General features: G+C 40.8%; 1 protein-coding gene across 1 annotated transcript in view; it reads left to right on the top strand.

Annotated features, from left to right (window-relative positions):
* FAM171A1 (family with sequence similarity 171 member A1) overlaps window positions 1-24517 on the top strand; it is a 377776-nt gene that overhangs the window by 247449 nt on the left and 105810 nt on the right. The window contains exon 5 of the mRNA XM_078663605.1: window positions 11390-11566. Within this exon, the coding sequence (XP_078519731.1) occupies window positions 11390-11566 (177 nt within the window). The remainder of the gene's footprint in view (window positions 1-11389; window positions 11567-24517) is intronic.

Raw genomic sequence — 24517 nt, 5'->3', positions numbered from 1 at the left:
CGAGCCGCCCCGGGTGTCATCACTTAGGGGGGGTGACAAAATGGCAAACATATGTGTTTTAGACACATATTTTTGCAATTTTGTAAAGCCGGGGTGACAAGAAATGTTCCGCACCGGGTACCACCTGACCTTGCTACGCCACTGATTCTATGCTAAAGCACAGCACAATCTTGTATCTCAGTTCTTCAAACCCCGAGCCCCCAGGCAGCAGGCTTGCACATCTTTCAGCCTCCAAGGAGAGTAGGCTACACAGTTGTCCGAGATTGTCATTTGCCACAAAAAAAGCAACATAGAATTCTGTCAAAAGGCAGAGGACCAGGGATTGATTTTGCACAGATCCAAATGAGGTTCAGCAGTTCAGCAGATGGCTCTTCTACTGTGAGAAACTGCTGCCCTAAACCAATTTCTTGCAGTTCTCCCATTTATTAGCAAAAGCATTGTATTCCCCCTAAATATGGTCTCTTTTGGCCGCACTGGTGCAGGCCGATAGTTTCTACATAGAAATCACCAGAGCAGTAGCACATATGAGGCCAAAGATGCCACATAAGGATGTGTAGTAGCCATTAGGTCGAGATAAGATAGGAAGAAATGCAGATGGCGAAAAGAAAATGAGAAACTGCTTATCTAGGCCAACAAAATCTTTCATGAACTATGTTTACATTTTACAAGTTATTTCTGTGTCTCAGCTGGTAATCTAGTGAGAATCGCTGGTTAAAGCATCCCGGTTGTGTAATACTACTCATTATTGTGCTATGGTATATTTTTTAATGTTAATAGCGCTTCGCAGTATGTAAAGTTTATTTATTTATTTTTAACACTTATAAAGCGCACTAATAACAACCGGTGTCCTGGCGCTGAAGTGATAACTCCCTGAGGTTAAGATTCCCCGGCTAAAGGGTGAAAAGCCATGTTTTAAGATGTTTTCTGGACGCTAACAGATTGGTGATTGATTTAAGGGTCAGGGGGAGGGAGTCACAAGCCTTTGCCGCTCCTCGGACAAAACTCCTGCCCCCCCAGCGTGCCTTCCTGATCCGAGCTATTTTTACCAGTCCCATACTGGCAGACCTCAGCTGTCTCTCAGGTCTGTACCATTGGAATTGATCTTGAAGATACACTGGGCCCGATCCGTGCAGTGCCTTAAAGACAATACAGAGGGCTTTAAACAAAATCCTCTTTCGCATCGGGAGCCAATGCAATTTCTCCAGTTCCTTGGTAGCTGAGGCAAATTTAGGCAGACCTCCAATAAGGCGGGCTGCCGCGTTTTGAAGGACTTGCAGCTTGTTCAACACTCCCTGTTGGGCCTCTAGAAAAAGACTATTACAATAGTCGAGGCGCGATAGAACAAGTGCCGTCACTACTGTCTTTTTGCTTCCCTCCGGTAAAAAGGGGAGCACTTTCCTGATGGTTTTCAAGAGCCAGAATATGGACGAGGTCAACGCCATAACTTGGGGTTTGAATGAGAGTTGGCTGTCTATAATGACTCCCAGATTTTTTACCTTCTGAGCTGGAGCCGGCGGGTCACCCATATCTGTTGGCCACCATCTTGGACTCCAGAGATTTGAGTTGGACCCAAAGACGATCACTTCAGTCTTGGAGGAGTTTAGTTTTAAACAACTTTTTGCCATCCAAGAACTGACAGCCGACATACATTCCTGAAAACTGGCTGCCACCCCCAGCTCTTTCTCCGGATGCACCGAGACCACAATCTGGGTATCGTCTGCGTACGAGGTTAATTCAAACCCGAAGTAACAGAACTACTAATCTTCTCTTTACAAGATTGAAGATAGTGCGCAAGGAGGCCATGCAAGAAATCAAAACAAGTTTACCTGTTATCGTAATCCTCATTCACATATGATTAACTTTGAAAATTGGCAATTTGCTCCCATAGGGCTTCAAGTATATTTGGAGCATAGTTACGACTTTTGTGGAATTCACTAAAAATATCGATAACATAAAGGAACTCTACAATGGTCTTATTCCAGGAGTACTTACTATTCATAGAATTTATTTCGAAAGCGGCCAAAACTCCTACAATACTGCTTTCACTTACTTGAAAATGTCTTTGTGACTTGACCCAAAAACACCTAAGTTGGGAATCTTCACAGAGAGTAAAAAAAGAAATGACGGTTACTCTTTGTAATTTTATCAATAGAGCGACGGACAATTTACAGAGGCATGTAAGAGTTACCATGTACCACTGCTTCACGTAATCATAAAGGCTTTTGCAAAATGGACCTATAATTTCCACCTGGTTGAAGTTTTGCAGGCTACAATTCCATATTATCCATTATCAGATACTTAGTTCCTGACTACCATTTCTTTACTCCGCCAGCCAATGTGAATAGATCATTTTCCTATAAATCAATCATCAGGGGCACAACGCCCCACCCCTCATCCCTGCCCCCATGTGTGGAACAACATACAATTCTCAGGTTTCCTACTCTGCATGCTCTGCCTCAGGAATGATGCACTTTCCTTTCACCACATGAACATAAATGAAAACATAAACAGGTCTCAACCTCTGGTGCTGAATGAATGACTCTTGCGGTTCTGTGTGGGTCGCTGTTTGGCGCTTCAAGTGCTGAGTCAACCGGTTACAAAGTGCACTGCTGATAGGTTGTGGCACGTATACACCAGGGGAGCTCTACAATAATCAATAAATACATTATTGGATGTCGCATCAGACATCATCCAAATCCCTCCAATGGGAGGAATGAGACTGGCACGGCACAGGATATGGAGAGATGCAAAGTTCCTACAACATATGAACAAACAGTTGTTTAAATTAACTTTTTCAAATTGAATCCTATCGAATATATGCATTGAATGAACTGTACTTTATTTTTGAATGTTCTGTATTGGGTTCAACTGAGAACTTTAACTTGAAAGCTTCATTAAGCAATTGGTAAAATATGGTGTATTGTTTTTTAAAGAGAAGCATACACCGGACCGTTACTGCTATAAAAAGTAATCTATAGTACCTGATGTGAGATTACACTGAACTTAACGGAGCAAAAAAAAGCCTCCTTCATGTATTTTCAGTACAATAATGTCTATGATTTGCATGTAATTGCTGTTGCTCATTTTAGTCATGTCTCAAATCAACATTTTGTTCTTGTGGTTTTCTTGGCAAACTCCATAGTGCAAATTACAGACTTGAAGTGGTTGGATAGCGTTCCATGGTTTTCACTGTACAGGAGCTGTGCTTTTAAATGGATCACTCTCTCATTATAGTTAGTGAAGCCGTTCTTTGACCACAGTGTAATAACAATTTACCATGGAAAACGTATTGCCTTTAGCACATGCTTTTCACTGTAAGTATTTCAGGCCTTTTGCTTTATCATGAAGTTTCAAAATAAATAGATCCACCCTATGGAATCTGACCTTTTGTTCCCAGTGAACCCGTAAGGCCTAAATCCTATACCAGTGGTTTGACACCAAAACCAACAGACTTATTGAAGTGTTCATATGCTAACTGCCATCATGCATGCACTTAAATTTATAAATATGTACACCATTTCAGTTGGCAAAATAATATTAAACCCCTCGCAAAAGGGAGTAACAAGAATTATCACAATGAGAATCGTCTAGCTCCAGGGTTGGTCACAGGGGAGGACAAACACCAATGACATTGCCTACAATAGGTGTCCTGGCGCTGAAGGATTCTTGTAACAAAATATCAGTCTACAGCCAGTTGCACAGAGTGATAACAACCCACCATTAAAGGCCTATTGGCTTTAACAAATGCTTTTCACAATAAACGAGCCAAGGCTACTGCCTTTGTTATCACATTTTATAATAAAGAGATCAGATATATTGCTTTGGGCATAACTTTCACCAGTGAACAAATCAGGCCGGTTTCCTTTATCATAGGCTTGTCACCATTATCAATTCAGGCCTACTGTATTCAGCGTAAGCTTTCCAGCAATGCAACCATCACTGATATGTTCACAAAATTAGGAGTGTAAACATTACAGCTGGCAAGGGCAAAATACTAGAGGCCGTATTACAGAAGTGCCCCAGGGGTGCAACAGGCGTTTGCGCCTGCTGTGCGCATCCCTAGCGCACTTTGGTATTACAAATGAGGCCACAGACGCTTGTGCATCGTCATCTGTATTCCCAATAGTGCTGGCGCACATAAAGCACCAGCGCAATCATTTGAGGGCGTTCCCTCATTTGCTTGGTGGTGTGGCCCTATGCAAATGAAGGAATCCCTTTGCGCCCATGCCATATTACAGATGCGGGCACAGAGGCAGAGAAGCTTCAGAAGGCGCACTGACCTAAAAGGTGGTGCACTGCCAGTGTGCTCCCTGATGGCAGCCCACTGAAAGGGGTAAAGAGGTTCCCAATGACCCCAATGATATCCCCTTACAGGCTGGTGCAGTCACTCACTGCATCCGCCTGCAAGGGGATCTATAATCCCTCTTAAAAGTGCAGTCGGGTTGAATTCTGGACTGTGCAACAGAGTGGTTTCAAAGCAGCCGCTACATTTTTCCCTCTGGCAGGACATTCATCCTATTATGGCACATTTTCCCTGTTTGCGCCAAGCTTAGCTTTTAAAAGGTGCCGTATGTATGATACGGCCCTAGGTCTCCTCGGAGGGTCAAATGAGGATTATCACAGTGCTAATCTTCTATCCCCATGGTTTGTAAGAGGGCCTAGCCAGCACTAAAACCCATACCTACTATGGTAAACTGAGGTTCCATGAAACAAATCACCTCTTTGCAGGTTTTAATAGAGTAATAACTATTCACCCTTTAATGTGTATTGACTTAAACATGCCATTTCAGGCCTCAACGAATCTACTCATCCACTCACAATTGCAAGTATAATTTTATCAGGTCGAACTATTTTTAGCACCTACTAATACCATCTGGGGAGGAAACCTAGGCTGGAAAGGAACAGGTGTTCTGTTCATTCAGAAAGTGAATGAGCAATAAAGATGCCATTAAATCTTGTTTTTTATCTTGCCACATTTGCTGTCTGTCAGGAAAGATGTCAAATGTCAGTTCATCTTTTAAATTGCTGCTTGTAAAATTAGGTTTTTTTTCTCTCTGTTTCTAGAGTTAGATGTTTTGAAGTGAGCTGTTATTTTTCTATAACAAATGACATTTAAATAAATAGCCTGTAAATTAATATTGAAAATATTTCAAAATATATCTGGAATTACAAAAGTACATTTTATGTAATTAAGAGGTGTGATGCAAACACAAAGTTAAATAGGAGCAAAACAAACCAGAACACTTTACTTGGTGATGTGCAAATGAGACATATTTTCAAAACTCTATATCCAAACATTGTTTGTACACCATGCAGTTTTATCAGTAAAGCTGCATGTCCGTGGGAAAGTTTTTGGCCATTTCAATGTAAAATCTGTGGATTACAAACGACAGTGTGCTACCACTTCATGCTTTAGTTAAGAATTTATTACAAGTGATTCTTTAAAAAAATTATTTGAGGAACATTCCTGCCCCTGCCCTGATGACAATGCTGTTAATGAACTAAGAGGCAAGTCAGGGGTCATGTGTCTCCTATATGTAGCTAGATTTGTATTATATGGGAAAAAAGTTTAGTCTATTAAATCAAACAAAACCGTTCTTTGTACAGCAGACCTGCTGAACTCGCACATTTGTAGGTGTTCTCATATGTGATAATGAAGAAAATGGCGCTCAATGAATTAAAATATTTTCCCAGATCACATCATTTAAAACCAGTTCATGGGTCAAAAGCATTACAAATAGGTGGAGAAGATCATTTAAGTCACTAGACCTGTAGGTCTAGTAAAAGTTTTATGATTTTTCGAGGTCTGTATTTTCATAATGAAGAAGTCCATACCATAGTTGCTTGCAGGATAAGCACTATTTCTGTGAAAGCACACAGCGTTTGCCATGTCAAAAGCTGTTCTCGGAAGCACCAAAATCTGAGCGGAACCACAGTCCTTGCCTGTAGTACTAGTGAACAGTAGCAGCTGCTCTCACGGCAGAATGGTGGGAGGGGTGTGAGGTGGGGGGACAGACGGATGACAAAAATGAAGGAAAAAAAGAACTTACCTTCTCCTCGCCGATTGCCACTCTTCTCCTGTCTGCTGAGGCTCCCAGACTACCCTGCGGCCATTCCCAGTGCTTCTTTCATGCTGGTATGCCTGCCATTCTTTCCACCTGGCAATGCAGCTTAGTTTGGGGAGATGTCAGTGCGCATGAGGGTCTGGTCGTCCTGAAACAACTGGCCAAACTGTTATGCGCACTGGGTACAGTGCCACCCCTCCTCCTGTGACTGCCCCAGCAGCCCCTGCCCACCTGAGCGATGGCCCGGCCCACAAGACGCAGCAAGAAAGGGGAAAAAACAATAATTCATTTTGTTTTATTTTTCAAATTTTGAGGCCCCTGTCAAGGGGTACATGGGGTGACTCTCCTCTGCCATAGCAGAGTAGCCGCCCCTGCCACTGAAAGATAATTTTTTAACATACAAGGACTGGTGATAGAGCGCGCGGGTCACCCGACTATAATATCACCTAAATACTCACTTGGGCCCATATACCAATTTATCACAATTTATTAGAACAGGTAACCTGGGCGCTAATTATCAGCATATTAGTTTCCCAGGTCTTATACCTTGACTTACACTCCTTGTCACTGGTACCTATGATCACAATGGATCAGGGAGTTAGTTGTAAAGAAAGGCAGTCAATAACATAATAACATTTGCACTCATGTAATAACCACAGACTCGGGAAGTTTTGAAAACCTTTATCTAATCTTCTTCAAGTGTCGTGAGCCAAAAGTTTACAGCAAGCAAGCTATCAATAATCAGAATCATAAAAAGTGTATAACTATGCAAAATATATATGATGCCCACCATTTAGAAGTCTAAAGGGAAGGTAGGAACAAGGAACATACTGAAATGAACGCATAGAAATCAGACTTGGAATGGTGTTTACTAAAGGACGGGAAAAATAAGGGACATGCTAGAATGCCACAGCTTGATCACTTTCAAAAGGGTGGGTAAAAGAGGAACACCAATTATAATGATGTAATTGAATTTTCATGTAACTATAGGGAAGGTAAGAAAAATGGAACACGCTAATAATTCAGGATAACCACTTCAGTTTTACTAACAGGGAGGGTAAAGAAAAGTATCATCTATTTATTCATGAACAGTACTTTAATATCCAACTATAAAGTAGGGAAAAAGATGGAACATGCTAATAAAGGCAAATTCACGACTTTGTACTTTGTCACCAAGGAAAGGGAAAGAAAAGGAACATGTGCAATTAGAACTTCAGCAAGATCAAGGAAAGGGTAAGGAAAGGACGCAAATATGCTATTTGTTACCCACAGTGATTTATATTTACCTAGATCGGTGTGGAGACCAACCCTGGCCATGGGTCAGTTAAGGACAGAAACCCCGAAAGTTGCAAACGCCAGTAGGCCAGCAAGTGCAGGTCAGAGACAGGACAGGAAAACCAGATTTGGATCAGAACCGTACCACCAAAGTTGAGACCAGCACCCGCAGTTCAGTTGCAACACCTGCGCTACACCCTCTCTGCAGCATCAGTCAGAACCCCGATTGGGTTATCAAATTTCCCCAGCAAAGTGCTTCGCCAGCACTTCAGGTCACCAAAACCCCGATTGGGTCAGCGAGTCTTCTGGCAGAGTGCTCCGCAGCACCTCTGTTCTCGATCAACTATTGAGTGCGTTGGGTCAGTGACAGGTCAGCTATTCGGACAAGTCTGACAATTTCTCTAGCTAAACCTAGGCATACTATTTCCAGGTCAGTGTACCACCCCCCAATGTTGCAAGTGTAAGAATCCCCAATTTCGATTGGACAAAGGAGGAAGACAGGTCATCACACCACCTAAATTTGAACTTTCTCAGGCTCCTTATTTACATTACGTCTACGCCCATTAAACTTCAGGTTCTCCTGACATGTGCTTTACACATAACAATGGTGAATTTAACATTGTATACAATGTAATAATTTCTGTACAGATCAGCTTCTTCGGGCTGGGTTAGGGTTCGTCTTCCCAGGCGCATCTTGGCTGGAGTTGCCATCTGGCTGGGGTTCAATGACAGATGATTTCAGCCCTCCTCTCATAGCGTGCCGTGTGCAAAGGACTTTCAAAATGGAGTATTCCCGTCTCTCAGGCCCAAAGTTTACGATACATGAAAGGTAAAAGCAAAAAGTTTTAAAACACAGAATAAATGATTTCACTGTATACCATGAATCTCTACACTATTCCCATTACTTTATAATAAACTATAGCATTAGGATTAAGCAGAACGAACAGCTTGGCAAAAGCAGCAATGCAAGCTTCTCGCATGTAAGAACACAAAGCAGCCATCTTAGCTCTACTGCGCAAGTGCAAACAGTTTCCCACCAAGACAACGAATACGTCCCGTCACATAGGTATGACCGACGCATGCGCAGTCTAAATTCCCGCGTAGCAGCGGCCATTCTAGATTGCAAGCGTATTAATATTAGTAAACACATAAGCAGGCTTCACTCGGACACCCCCGTGTAAAGGGAAAATATGCAAAATTAGTAGAACGAACATGTTGGTTACTTTTTTTAACGTTATTCGAGGTTCATGAGTACAAGCAAGTCGCTTTATGTGCGAATCCTTGCTCCATCACTGGCAACAGCTGTTCTGTCAGGCAAGACCTCATGAAAAAAGGTCATGCTTGCAAGTTAACCATTTGCCTTTAGAAGGACCCACCTCTCACAAATTGCTGCGTTTAAGGAGTAACCACTCTCACTTCTAGACTGCACTGAAGGACATTTCAGACACCTTGCAGATATTTTCCTATTCAGAATGCTGCTAGAATATCAAATTTCCTCCTCATTGAATCCCACCAACACCAAGACATTTCCCAAGCACCTTCAACAGTCTTTCAGAAGTCCAAATCACTCACCCAGCTCATTATACTAAACCTCAGGTGTATACTAATCCTGCACTGGGTACTTATGATTCCTTCCCTTATATAACTGACTGCTGTGGAGTTGTTGGCACCTCCGTGCACTGCTGAGAGGAATATTGAAGTACAATACCATCCAAATAATATGCTGCAGAACTACACAATGATTAAGCTGACAAATATGAGCAGTGCACAAAGTGATCGATGAAATGCTTGAATTGACCTCAGCCACTGATAATTACTCTGGTCTTCATCCCAGTCCACCATTATTTTGTGCACCATGCCTCATCAGTTTTGACCCAGCCTTATGCAAATCAGGCTTGACCCTGCTCCAATCAGAACAGTCCCACCCAAACTGCGAGACCAAGTCCTCCCTGAACCTGAACATAATCCAAGCCTGGTTTCGCCCCTTTTAGGGCTAATCAGTCGGTATATCTTGGTTCTAGTGGCATTGTGCACAAGGCCCGGGTCTGGGCTTACCCGTTCCACTTCTGCCAAGTTTAGATCTACTATTATGCGTTACTCTGCGCTCATGGTAGAGAAATCTGTAGTCGTGGAAACATTTAGGTCTGTGCGGAATCACTTTTTTGAATTCCTGATGAAGTCATTTTTTATCCTAGACTAACGTTTGAGGGCAAAAATACTTCTGTGTACCATGTTTCAACTGAAACCACGTTCTGGCTCACGTAGGTCCAACGTATCGTCAGCCGAAATGTAAACCTGAATAAATGAATTGATATTCTAAGGTTGGTTTGCATAGAAGTGCAGATACCTCTTTTTTGATTTAACACACTGGATTAGTGAGCCCATGTCCTGTGCACCAGTTGTGGTCAGGCTGCTACTTGGAAGTCACCATCTATTTCTATGTATATGTAAATATATAGATAAAGATATATAGGTATAGATATTTCGATACAGATATATAGATAGATGTATATACATAGATATAGATGTGTGTGTATGTGTAGATATAGATTTCATTAAGAAATGTCTTTAGTTACATGAATCTGTCAGGATTGCAAAGGATATTTCTTAGCCAGCGTAAAAAGTGGTTCCAGTAACACTCAACCAGGAAAAGGGAAAAGCAGTTCTCTTCATTTACAGAAAGCAAAGGATTGCACCTTTTGGATTGCTGCTGCCGGAGAGGGGGAACTGAGCAATCAATACAGTACCATAAAGCTAACTGTCCACATATCTGTCCTTATAGATATTATAAATCTGACCAGTACTTCAGTACAACAAACAATAGGATTGTCGCTTTTGGGCGTACTATTAAGTTTTTTTTTTTTTTTTTTTTTTTTAAGGGGGGTGGGGTTGTGCTTCTTATAACCATTATTATTTAAATGCACCGTAGGCCGAGGTTTGCATGTTAGTAATCACCTTGGAGCTCATGGCAGAAGGGAATTCTTGATAAATAGGAGAAACATGTTTACTTATGCATTTGGTTTGCTTCCCACTGCGCCTGTGTAAAAATGTTTTTTAACAATTGTTAGTCAAGGAACTTAGTAACCACTACAAAAAAAAACAGTGAGTCTTGATCGCCATAATCTGTGTAGCACAATACTAAGGGGCCTATTAGTGCATTAAAGTAGTAATACTGTCGTACTGTCCTATGTACTCTTACATGCCTCTGAATTTGCCCTAAAACATGTTAAAATGGAAATAAAATTGGAAAATTAAGGAAATATTCAGTTACTACAAACAAAACTTTGCCTTCTGCATTTGTATTAATGAGGAGATGGATGTGTCTCACTGATTCACAAAGGCATGTTAGAGTGCGTAAAAGGATACTCCAGCACTACTGCTTCCCGAACTCATAAATGCTTCAGTGAATCCAACCTGCAATTTCTTTATAGTAATTGGTGCTTAGATCCAGATACACTGAAAATGTGTGCATAACAATACTAATAGCTGCAATTTTTAATGTATTCCATGAGGCTTATGACCATTCCAGGCCAGATCTAAAAAGAGCGCATGCAAGTACCCAGTAACTTAACCTAAAACAAGTCTAGTTTTGTCTTATTGGTTCGCTTACGCCTTTCTACAATGTTAAATACAGCCATTTTATGCCTCTTGGAAATTTGTGTTCTATTTACCTAAAGTATTTGACTACAATTTCCCCATGGTATCTTGTTTTAAGAATGTTGCAAAACCTTTACTCCTATTTTCAATGCCTCATAAAGTTCCTGGGTTTGGCTACTTATCCTTAACAAGTGTTTATGTAGCTTGTGTATTCTCCTTCAAGTAACCATTAATTGAATGATACATTGCTTGCATCCTTGTTACATGGTTGCCATATTGCCAACAATATCTCATTTGGAAGGAGGCAATCAAAGGATGTTTTATTACTGGGAAAAAAATAGTGTTATGTTTATGCTTACAGTGTCTTCTTGTCTTCTGAAACCAAGTTCCAGACTGTTATAAAGTGTACTGTACCATGGTGCTGTGTCCAAAGCGTATGTTTTATATTATAGGGAATAACACCCGATATGACCTGACCCCTGTGACTGCTGTGAGTGTGCATTTGTTGAACAGTGATGGGACTGAAGTCTCAGTGAATGGACCCATTCACGTCACCGTGCCTCTGCCAAGTAACAGCAATCTCAAACACAATGCTCATGTCCCAGCATGGAGATTTGACCAAAAATTTGGTAAGGTTTGGTTACTGTATTCCACTTTTATTTTCAGCCCGCTCTTCATTTTGCAAGTTTTGTATTTGAATACACTCTCTGATTGTAAACAAAAATGTATTTCTTTTCCTTAGTTTTAATATTTTAGTTGTTGTCTAAAACATAAGTTTTCTCACTTTGGTATGAAGGGTTCAGCTTTGGCTTGGTGTCAGGATTTCTAAACTTATCACATTCAGAGAATTGCTTTATTTTCTTTGTCATTTACCCAGTGACAGATCTCTTATGTAGTGTCACAGGGTTAAAATATTTTTTTATTCGTTATTCAAACTTTACATCCTTCCATTGGCTGCCTAGATACAATTGTTCGGCTACATGTTCTTCATTTATGCCAACAACACACAGATCTTTCTAAAGATTATAATTTTGACAGTAGTGTATAAAACCAGAGTTTATAATCTTTTGAAAAATGGATGGCTTGAAGCCAACTAAAATTAAATGGAGGATAATTGAGATTTTCACACAAGATATTGATTATGAACACCTGTATCTCTGCTCCCATTGGTTATTTCTAAGCACTTTAATTGTTTATTCTGTGTACAGCAAGTCCTGAAAAGTACAATCAGTAAAATGTGGTTATGGATATCATTCTCCTCTGCTGTTCAATATCTGTTTGTGTCTATTGCAGCCTCTTTCTATTAGCTGACAAATGTATGTTTATTGCTCCCATATCAACATATGATTTGGAGATCAAGCTGTAGATCAAGCCAATTTCACCAAATGCCTTGTTTGCTTGTTCCAGTTCAAAGCCACTAACCTCTGCCTAATTAGCCAAAAAGTGAAATCCTGATATTGAGGGACATCCCCCAAATACACCCCGGTTTGATTAGGCAATCAGTTCGTAACTCCATCAACTGCTTAGTAAAATGGCAAAAAACATAGAATCACCCTTGACATTCTTGAGAAAATACTCATACATATCCAGTTGCATAATCCTCCAGAAACAAGACCATGAACCAACCACTTAAAGCACTTCACTGGATCCTGGAAAAGTCCAAAATTAAACTCTAGACACTATACTTTATGTGTAAACCCACCTGGGATGTAAGTTTAACATATCAGTAAAACCAAGCAGTGGTCTGCCAGCCAAAGGTCTTTGGTGAGCCTCCTCTCACTTGATCTACCAACCTTTTGATTGCTGAAAATATTGTGGCATATCATTGGGTGTCCAAGCTTACCAGGCTTTGGAACACTATGGGCAAAGGTATTAACCAAACTATTAACCAAGCTATGTGTTAATCAGGAGGCTCTTGAAACCCAAAGCAGATGGGATTCAGGCGACAACACAGTACTGAATCTGCTCTGTTGGTGGAGGAACTTAAAACATCATTAGACCAGGGAAAATCAGCTGCCTTGCTCCTCTTGGACCTGAGTGCCGCCTTCGATACTGTAGACTATCATATATTACGTAGGAGACCCTCAGCCATTGGGGTACAAGGTACCATGTTCAAGTGGTTGACATCGTTCTTGGAGGGCAGAACATTTCAAGTATTGGAGAACACCACTCTCTCCAAAACTGTCATTAAAGTATGGTGTGTACCACAGGGCTCCTCATTAAGCTCTAAACTATCAATGTATATATGGAACCACTTGCTAAGATTGTCCAAGAGTTCAACATCTCCATGACGTCCTACGCGGACGACACTCAGCTGGTGATCTCCCTGAACCCAAAAAAATTGTGACAACGCTGAGAGATTATCATCTTGTATGGAAAAAGGCAAGGAGTTGATGTCAATAAGCTGTTTAAAACGGGAAAAAACAGAGTTAATGATCCTCGGGAACAAGGACATACCCAGGCACCTCATAAGCTAGCCTGCAGGCCTGGGCAGCCCACTTATACCTAAAGAAATAATTAAGAATGTAGGTTTCTGACTAGAAAAGGATCTTTCCATGGTGACACAGGCTAAGAAAGTTGCAGCTATCTGCTTTGGACTACTTAGAAATCTCCGAAAAATCCTAGACTGGATCCCTACAGAGCTCAGGAAAACAGTAGTCCACTCCCTGATTACCTCACAGTTGGATTATTTAAACTCACTATAGCTGGGGGCACCAATATATGTGACCCACAGACTGCAGGTCGTCCAGAATGCAGCAGCAAGGCTGCTGTGCAAAGTTCCGATGCTGGAGTTGGTAAAAAAGCACATAAAGGGGCTCCCAGTAGAGGCCCGAATCAAGTTCAAGACTCTGGTCATGATCCATAGAGCTTTACATAATAGGGGTCCCAGGAAAATCAAGAGTTTAGTATCGCCTTACATCCCAAACAGGCATTTGCGGTCAAGCTTTAAGGAACTTCTAAAATCAACAAAGGCCAGGAGGGAGAGGTGAGGAGGATGATCCTTTTCCCACCTCACTCCCAAACTCTGGAACTCATTGCCATGGGAATACCGGGTACTGAACAAAGAATTGCAGTTCCGCAAAGCAATTAAAGCATGGCTGTTCAAGCAATATCTTTAATGCTTATCCGATTTAAACCACTTACGTGTCTCTTAGCGCTGGGAAGCCCTAGGGCAGCCATGCGCTCTATAATTCCCATATAATAATAATAAACATTATACTATTTGGAATCCAGTGATTGCATGACTGAGAGAGAATGCATAAACGAATGGGTTCCCACGTTTCCCTGTGGCACTCTTCAAGACCTCAGAGAATAAACAAGATTAATTCTGACTTTTAAAATTACTCCCTGCTGTCACATCTCTGTTGTTTCCCATTACAGCCTGTTTAGTTCACACTAAAAGTTTGTCTGAAGCGATTTGCTATTGTGTAACCTGTGCGTTAAGATAAGCTGCATACCACTTGCAAGATATATTCCATTTCCTTTCCTCTGTACAGTCTCCTGTTCTACCAATACAGATGTAACCAAATAACAATATTACATCTACAAATCAATTTGAATGCCTTCCTCATTTGGCCTTAGCATGTAGCTAGTTAATCAGCTCTGCCAGTTTTAGAAACCATCATGTTCAAATGATCTGCAACGTATGCAGTTTACTTTTCCTCCGATATGTCTCGCTGTTACCCAAGCTAGCGCTGTCTTCGTTTTTGTTTCAGTGGACTCATTGATTGCCGATTGGAAACTCATTGCCTTCCCCTTCCTAATTGAGTTAAGTATAGTTTTAATTCTGAAGGGGATACTTAGAACATTAGTCCTACATCCTTATTAGCAGAAAGACTTTTCTGAATGCGCGGTTATCTCTTTGCCAAAAGCCCACTAGGGTACACAGACAATGAGGATTGCTTTAATGACTTGTTATGTATTCAATAGCTCGTCCGTTCATGGCGGTAATGGTCTTTTTACGCTAACGCCTTAAGGTTCATGCTTTTTCTAATATAGCAAGTGCTCTAAAGTAAACGATTGATGGCAACCCATCTCAGTAATTTAATCTGGAATTGGCTCCAGGGATAAAATCTGTATAAAGCAGTTACAAAAATAAACAGGTGTGTGTTTTTGTGGTAGAGCAATGTATCCAAAATGAAGTAATCCGTGAAATAGTAATCTTTGTTTTTCCCACCTGCTTGTGGTGTACATTGCTCATTTGTGATTTTGTTTACTTTGCAGTCATTTCAATGTCCAAATATCGATGGTGATTTGCTTTATAGTTTGCATTTTTAGGTCCATCTGCCCGACAGTGGAAGCTATCTGGTTTTAAAGACCTATTGTGAACTTGGCATACATGCTGCCTGCCCATTGGTTGGCTTTGTCACCTTCATTTGCTTCCTTCTTATTCGATGTCTTGCCTACCTCTTCTAGTTTGTCCTTTCCTTGGAGAATAGCCTCATTACAATTCTTTTTGGTTGGATGACGTGTCCTTCTACTACTGCTCACAGTTGAGGAACTGCTTTTCCTATTTATTTATTTATCTTTATTTCAGCACTTCATGAGAGTGCATGTGTTTTCTAGCTCTCTTGTCCTCTGATTGCCCCCTCAAATGCACCTCCCTCCCCCTCATTGTGTTGCTCCTCACCCTTCCCAGCTTGTCTGTAAAAGTACAGCAACAGGAATGTTTTTGCTGGGGTATGACTTTAAGGGTTGTTTTGGTTTCAGATCCTGCCTTCCACATATTTAAGTAAAAGCACGCGATTTGGCACTCAAGATCTTTTATGGTACTGGGGGAAGGGCCATCTTATGTACTTTACATGACACTTCTCCTGGAAGTCCATAAATATGCTCCCAGAGGAACCACCGAAGAGGAGCAAATGGCTGAATCCTGTGGAAAGTAAATTTGGCCATAGAAAGCGTTTCCTTTTACATTCTGACACTTCCTTATTCTTTGTCATTTCTCTTCAGAGCTTTCGGAGTCTGAAGTATTTGAGATTTTTTAGACGATACTTTACAAACACTAGCAAAGCCAACTGCTCACCACCTGCACCATAAAGGCAAAACATATTCGTTTTGCCAATGCTTGTCCCTTAACCTATTGACAACAAGAGTGTGAATTGGTAGCACTAGTTCCAACCATATGGTTTGCTAAGGGCTGCTGTGCTTCAGGTAGGCTAGTTTGTCATCACTATGCTTGTTGCAGTGTGCGTATGTCTAGCATGTTTATCTTGACATAATTGGCATAGTCCAGTAAACGAAGAATCTACAATACAGTTAGTGCTGCAGTTATATTTCTCAGAGTAAATAGAAGGGGAAAGTGTGTCCATAGTAAATTGAAGTATATTCCTTTGTCAAATCACTGTATAAGAATTCAGGAAGAAGGGCCACCCTCAGTTAAAGGTAAGTTATGGGGGTCAGTGTGGGTGATGTACAGAGGAGAGAGGTTATTTGCTGTTATGGATGTTGTTCCTCCTTGAGCCTGGACCAGAAGATGCTGTCCTACTCGATTACTTTTGTTTACTCTGAAACCAGAAGCAACAGTCTCAAAATAAAATCAATGACCCTAAGGTCAATACATTCGCGAAGGGCTTTATCCCAAGATTTGTAACCAATAATTTAATTAACAAAGACTCTTATGACCGGTGGAAGCATGATAAAAGAGCAATGAGATCCGTCTACACCACTCTCTCATTACATCTGCTAAGCTTTTGGAATAACAATGGAAAATCTATGCCAGACCTTCACAAAATTTGTATAGGATGTATACGTTCTGTGAGAAAGAATTAGCAAATGTAAGTGGCCCTGTGTGCCTGTTATAACAATGCACAACCAGTGATGGTAAATCAGACACATTTGGAAAAAGCTCTTTTTAATGAGTCGTTGTAAATCTGTACGATAGCAGGTTACATTGAATTTTGCTTAACAAAGGAAAATTTCCTACTTCCTGATAACATTTATGTAAGTAGCAGAACAGCACTGCCCAGACTTACCAAATCTAACGTTGGTACAGTTATTGTGGAAAGTTGAAAAAATATTCTTTTAGGTGCAGGGTTGCATGCTCAAAGCTGTATTTAACTGTTCAAAAACTAAGTATTATTCCTTCTACCTACCTATCTGTGGGACTGATGTAGAGATACATATTGCCCCAAGCACCTTCTGAGAAATTTTGTCAGCCTCAGTATAACACAGAAATCTGGATGGCTTGTAGGTTTTGCATTGTGACCATTACATCTATTCCTGCAGAAGATTTTCGGAAAACCTTACCTTCTATGTGAGTAAAGGACAATAATTTCTCTTTAATAGTCTTTCAGTGAATGTATGTGTAATATAGACCCACATCTCTGCATTTAAAATACGAGAGCTGCAGATGTTGTCTGGAAGATTAGTCGGTTAAAACTATGCACATAGTTTCTGGTCTTCATATCTGCAGATTTGAGTATATCCGAGAAAAGGTCCTGAGTTGCCAGGTTCATACCTTAGTAGTGGTGACGACCATACTTTTAGGACCCAAAGTAGATACAAGAACAAAGGAAAGTGTTGGCTTGTTACTAGCTCCCTCCGAAAGTGGGGAGTTGACTTCAAGCACTCTGAAAGATATATATATATATATATATATATATATATATATTCACTTAAAAAACCATAGGTTTCAGCCCTTATATAGTTAGGAATTAGCATTTAAAAAAACATTAAAATTGCTCCTATATAGTTAGTTGTACTAACTATATTTCGCGCACCCGCAATCCACTGCTGATGATGTCACATATTACATCATTCATGACATGGTCAGTGACATCACTGATGACATCACTGATGACATCTCATTTGACATCACTGATGACATCACTGATGACATCATCCAGTGACTGTGTGTTTCTGTAAAGTTTAAATATGATTTACATATTGAAGAATGAGTGGATGTATAAGTGTCTGGATGAAGGATTTAGTAGGTGCGTGACTGACTGTATGAGTGAGTGATTAAATGTGTCTTACTAAATGCATGGGTTAGTGACTAAACTGTCTGAATGTGTGCATAAGTATATCTGTTGTTGTGTAAGCTGCTGCATGTGTTGATCAGTAGCTATAAGAGTGGCTATATGGGTTATTGATTGGTTGCCCAAGTATTTGAATGGGAGACTGAGTGTGTGTGTGGGTGGCTGGGAGGTGTGTGACTCTGTGCATAGATGTGTGAGCAGTTGATTCACTAGGTGTATGAGTTCAAGAGTGCATGTATAAACAGCTATATGGGCGGTTGACTGTGTGCATGGGTGTGTTGGTGAGTGAATGGATATCTCAGTGCTACATGTCCAAGTAAGTACATATGTAAAACACAGTGCATGTGAGAGTTGGCATATATAAATGACTATACATGAGAGCCTGTGAATGTGCGAGTGGCTGTATGGATCATTGTGTACTTGTATCAGTGATTGTATAAGAGAGTAAGTATGTGTTAGTATATGATTGAATAAGTAAGGTGTTGTGTGTATAACTGTATAGTTGAGGAAATGGAAGTGTGATTGATTCTTTGCATGACTGACTAGGTGTGTGAGTAACTCCATGGATGAGTGGCAGTGTGTGAGTGTCTGTATAGGTGTATGAGTGCATATGATAGTGTTGTATTGATGAGTGACTGTATGTATGAGTGATTCTATGGGTGAATGAGTGAATGTGTGTGTAGACCTAGGAATCAATGAGTGCGTATGTAGTAACTGGTATTGGTGTGTCAATGGTTTCAAGAATGGTAGTCTGTATTTAACACTGGGTGTATCAAAGGTTATATTAGAGTGTGAGGAGGTGCATCGTATTATCACATGAATGATATCATCAGCGATGTCAAATGAGATGTCATCAATGATGTCATTTGAGATGTCATCAGTGATGTCATCAGTGATGTCACTGACCATGTCATGTAATATGTGACATCATCAGCAGTGGATTGGGGGTGCGCGAAATATAGTTAGTACAACTAACTATTTAGGAGCAATTTCAATGGTTTTTTAAATGCTAATTCCGAACTATATAAGGCCTGAAACCTATGTTTTTTTAAGTGAATTTGCAAGGTTTTTAAAATGCTAATTCCTAACTATATAAGGCCTGAAACCTATGGTTTTTTAAGTGAATTTGCAAGGTTTTTTAAATGCTAATTCCTAACTATATAAGGCATGAAACCTATGTTTTTTTAAGTGAATTTGCAAGGTTTTTTAAATGCTAATTTCTAACTATATAAGGCCTGAAACCTATGTTTTTTTCAGTGAATTTGCAAGGTTTTTTAAATGCTAATTCCTAACTATATCAGGCGTGAAACCTATATTTTTTTTCAATAAATTTCAAAGGTTTTGTAAATGCTAATTCTATTAGCGGATAACGTTTATATATGTTATTATCCTTCTGGGACCACCTGAGCAGCCATCTTGTTTCTCAGGAGAAGTGAGGCACAAGAGAGCACAAAACAAGAGTGGAAAACGCGAAAAGGGGCAGGGTAGAGACCCCCTAGCCCTTCTCAGGGAGTCCCAGAAGGACCACCAAGTGCAAAATTTTTTTTTTAAATCACAAGGTACGCGCACGGTACGCGTACCGTACGCACCCCGCGATTATTTTTTATTTTTTTATTTTTTTGCCATTGGGGTCCTTTTGGGACTCCCTGAGAAGGGCTAGAGGGTTGGGGGTCTCTACCCTGCCCCCTTTTCGTGTTTTCCACTCTTGTTTTGGGCTCTCTTGTGCCTCAGTTCTCCTGAAAAACAAGATGGTGGCCAACACTTCCTGGTTTGGACAGTTTAGAATGTTGACAGTCGACTGCCAGCCAATCAGAAACCCGCTCGCGCACGTAAGGGTACGTGCACGTACGCGTACAGGACGCGTACTGTACGCGTAAGGTGCGCGTACGGTGAGCGCATTTAGATATATAATTTGCTCAAATTCAATTTTCTCAACAACTACTGGGGGGATTTTCACCAAATATAGAAAAGGCACTACTGCATACCTGTCCCTACCATTTTGCCAAGTTTGGTGTAATTCCGTTCAGCTGTTCAGGCTGTAGCCGTGTCTAAAGGTCTCATAGAAAATGCCATTTGAAAAATTTCAAATTCAATTTTCTCAAGAACTACTGGAGGGATTCTCACCAAACATAGCAAAGGCACATCTGCATACCAGGCCCTACCATTTTGCCAAGTTTGGTGTAATTCCATTCAGCCGTTCGGGCTGTAGCCGTGTCTAAAGGTCCCTATGGAAATTAACATGGGGAAAATACGTTTTGGGACCCCCCTTTTATCTCGGCCCCCGCTTGACGAATCCCCCCCAAACTTTCAGGAAAGGAGCGGAGCGCAGCGAGGCAAATTAGAGGAAAATTACAGGCAGATCCCTCAATCTGCGCTAAAGTTATTCCCAATAGAATGTTCGGAATTTCCTATGGTAACTAGGTCCTAACTATATATACCTAGTGGCGATCGCCAGTAGGTAATATATCTATATATATCTATAAGGAAAAGGAGGTGTGTCACTGTGTCACAAGGATGGTGTTATCAGTGATGTCATGAGTGATGTCACTGACCATGTCATGAGTGATGTAATATGTGACGTCATCAGCAGTGCATTGCACGCGCAAGTTATAGTGAGTCCAACTAACTATAACGTGGGAATTTCAATGGTTTTATGCGAGTAAAATTTCCAGCTAACTATAACTGGTGTGAAACCTATGGTTTTTTCAGTGAATTTAATAGGTTTTTTAAATGCTAATTCCTAAATCCCTCAATCTGCGCCAAAGTTATTCCCAATAGAATGTTGCGGATTTCCTATGGAAAACAATCCTAACTATAACTACCTACTGGCGACCGCCAGTAGGTAATATATCTAGTCAATCCTAACTATAACTACCTACTGGCGGTCGCCATTTGCAGGAAACTCAGAGCTCCAAAGTGGTGGCGGCCTATACAGTTATGTTTCTAGCCTAGCAAAGGGGACATCTAGCGGGAAACTACCATCCAACTCTTCTTTTGTGAGACTGCTCTCCAAGATGGCCTCCAAACATCAACACCATTCATATAGGTTCCTTGACAGGTGGTTCCTCTTCAGACACCAGCCACTTGCTGTCAGGTGGTCCCTGTCCTAACAGTGTATAAAGATCCTCTGATCTGAGTGCCTATGCATCGCCAATCCTTTGACTTGTTTCTGCTGTTGGATTCTTCGCTCCTGCTCTTTGTTGCTCTTGCTCCTGTATTGTGCTGCTCTAGCTCCTGTTCTGCTAATTCTTCTTCTGCTACAAGTTGGCTCCTTCTCTGATCTAGCTTCTACTCTCCACCAGTCCGGTCTACTCCAACTCCGCTCCATTCATGCTCTTACCTATATCAACAAGCATTTGCAATGCAATAGGTCTTGCATTTTCAAAACTTTGACCTACTTCTGTTGTAAATTACAATGTCTATTATTATTGCAGGTTTTTAAACACATAAATAAAAGGCCTTGTCATTTACAATGGCAATAGCTCTAAATCTCACAAATTCGAGACCTATTGCATTGCAAATGCTTGTTCTACTGTCTAACTGTGTTTTAATTGAGCTTTTTCCTTGAGCGCCACAGCACTCACTTTCTAGGCAGGAGAGCACTGTTAATACTAAATCATATTACTCTTGGCACCAAAATTTGAGATTCTCTCTAGCTATCAACCTTCATTTCCTCATGGAGTTACTGGTCCTCTTCCCATTAATACAGGTTTGTTTTGGGCTGTGGCCCATCTTGGGATCAGTGACCTGTGTTCTCTTTTACTTTGTATTGTTGGCCTTGATAAAACGTATGCGAATGCATAGGTCACACAGAGGAAATGACCATCAACTTGTTGACGGGCTGTGTCGCCTAGGTCTTCCATTTAGGATATTCCATTTCAGTTGCTGTTTTAAAAAATGTTATTTCCAGTGTGAGTTTTGATTGTACTGCTTGAGAACAGGCAAGCTTTTCTAGTAGTGCATGCACATTTCTTATTGTATGGCCTGATCTCAAGTAGGTTTGCTGTATCAAGAGCAAGTAGACCACTTTTTCCGGATTGTCCAAGGATGTCCGTGATGGTGCAAGGCTTTGCTTACTTCTAGGATTCCTGCACAGTAAACTTGGACGTCCTGGACTACAGTTCCTTCTTGCCATCTTGTGCATGCTTTATTTTGTGGATTCCGCTTTAATTACTTCTTGTATGAAGTTTGTTCTGGCAGCAGTTGTGAACCAGGACGTTTTCCTTCCTTAAGGCTTGGTTTTCAACTTCTACTTTGATTAAACCTCATCTCTTTGTAACATGATTCATAAAGGTCCTCCTTTCATCATTTGTCAAGTAAGAAGATTATGGTGCGGTTCCCTTGGCTGTGAGCTTTATGGCAAATTTACTGGTCTTGTGTTCCATACTTCTGAACAGAGCCAGTAGGTGAACTGCTGCTCCAAAGGAAAAAAACAATCACCTGGGCACCATTCTTTTTTTGCCACATCTCTGCATACTTTAATCTTCCAATCGTGGCAACGAGGGCTTGGAATTAGGAGAGGTTCCTCACTAATAATGCAAACCGTGTTATGGAAATTCTGCATGACCTGTTGCTACCAAATTTTAAAACCTATTTAGAGTGGACTTTGGGAGCAACCAGAGGAGTATTTTCTCTCCCCTTATGTTAGCTGTTTGGAATTTAATCCAATTTCCTGTGGAGTGTTTGCATTTCAGTGGCCATGCGGCCTGGTATTTTGCATTTCAGAAGCACACCGAATTATCAGATATTCAATAATGTATGTCTTTTATATATACAAAAAGCAATCTTGTTTTGTTTTGTTTTTCCCCATTGGAACAGTTCTTTTGAAATGGTTTAGTAAGCACTCCAAAGGCAAGTCCGAGCCTTCGGTTTTGACAACATTTAACTTTGCGACATTGATGAGCAAGATGATATTTAGACAGCACTGCTGTGAATTCATGTTTATTTTGGAGATGCCGTTGCCCACTGTCTTGCGCGTTTGTGTAGTGTTGCAGGTGTGTTCTCATTGTTCAAGACATCTGAGACCGATTGACAAAAAATGCAAGGTCACACTTTTTTCGAATGCCCTTCCATAAATATAACCTCAGCTTTTTTTCTTCAAAATTATTATTATTTTTTTTTTTTTGCTTGAAAGTAAGTTTTGTTTACCTTTAAAATTGACTTAAACTGTTCTACTGCTGGCCAGGATTGTTTCAGTAAAATCAATTGATGGTCTAGATCAGCGTTTCCCAAACTGTGGTCCGCGGACCCCCAGGGGTCCGTGACACATTCCCAGGGGGTCCGCAGGACTCGAGTGCCTTCCATAATAACAGTAATAAAAACAAAATGCACATGCGCCACAAGAGCTGTGAAATACAGTGCAGACGCAGTAAGACCCAGAGCATTTTGCGGCGCAATGTCCCCTCTTCACTTTCTGCCCTGAATGCAGAGTACAGCTGTGCCTCGTTTTAAAGCTAAGCAGCATTAGGCACCTCGGGCCGGCAGGAGGGCACTTCACTCTGGAAATCAAAGATAAACACATGAGTGTTTTACGGCTACGCAAGGGGAATTAGCAGCAGCCTTTTTATATGTCTGATTCTAAACATGTGATGAGCGATCAGCTTATTAAATGCTAGTGGCATTGAGGTTCATTTCTGCCGTCAGGGTTGGTTTCATGGAAAGTGTAGCTGCACTCGAGAAGTATAGTCCAAAATATTGAATTTTAACACGGTTTATTCATGGCACATTATAAAATCTATGCATGTATGCCTCATTCTGAAAACCATATTTACCCAAAGCAGTTACAGCGTGATTGGCATTCCTTCATAAACTAAAGTACTTTCCCCTGTAGGATACACAACCCTGCCTTGATGACATATGCTTAAGTTTAAAGCGAACGCACACATTAAATAAGTCTTTCATTTTTGTTATCAGGCTCATCAAAATGAAAGTGAACAACGCTATGAAAATCCAAGTTGCTTTTTCTAGAAGTGCGTCTTAAGAAACACACTTAAGATGGTCTTGTTAATCTACTTCCTGCTCCGCCCCATCACTGAATAAATGGAACCCATAACTTCAAGGGGCAGCGCGCGTATTTTCATTTGCTCGCTATGGGTGACTCAGTCACTGAGGTAGATTTACCTTTCCTGAATATTTGTCATTCATAGCTCATGAAATAAAAACATTAATGCTTCTCTTGAATAGACAGAAACCAAAAGCCTGCCACTAATGCCAACTGCTTTGTCTGCCATGAATGAGTTAAGTACCTCATGTTACGACTGGAAAACTATCACCTGGTTTACTAATCTGTATTGCTTGTATTTTGCACATTTATGGGTACACAATGCACTTAAAATAACTTACTACGCTGCACTACACAAAATCAGTGTCCGATCTCAAGAAGATGAAGGTGCATCGTTGCTGGCATGGCTTCTCATCTACAGCAAGAAAATGACCAAGAAAATGGTGCAACAGGGCTGAATTATGTTTTCTTTTGGGTCTATGGCTGCTGCGGGGGAAAGGCACATATTCAGAGTGTCAGTTACTGTTACTTGGCAGGCAGGTAAAAATAGATGCAGCCAGTATCAGCAGTAGGGTTTTCACACTGCTGTCCGTTTACCC

The sequence above is a fragment of the Lissotriton helveticus genome, chromosome 10 (genome assembly GCF_964261635.1).
Source record: "Lissotriton helveticus chromosome 10, aLisHel1.1, whole genome shotgun sequence".
Taxonomy (NCBI): Eukaryota; Metazoa; Chordata; class Amphibia; order Caudata; family Salamandridae; genus Lissotriton; species Lissotriton helveticus.
This window is presented reverse-complemented; position numbering and strand designations above follow the sequence as displayed.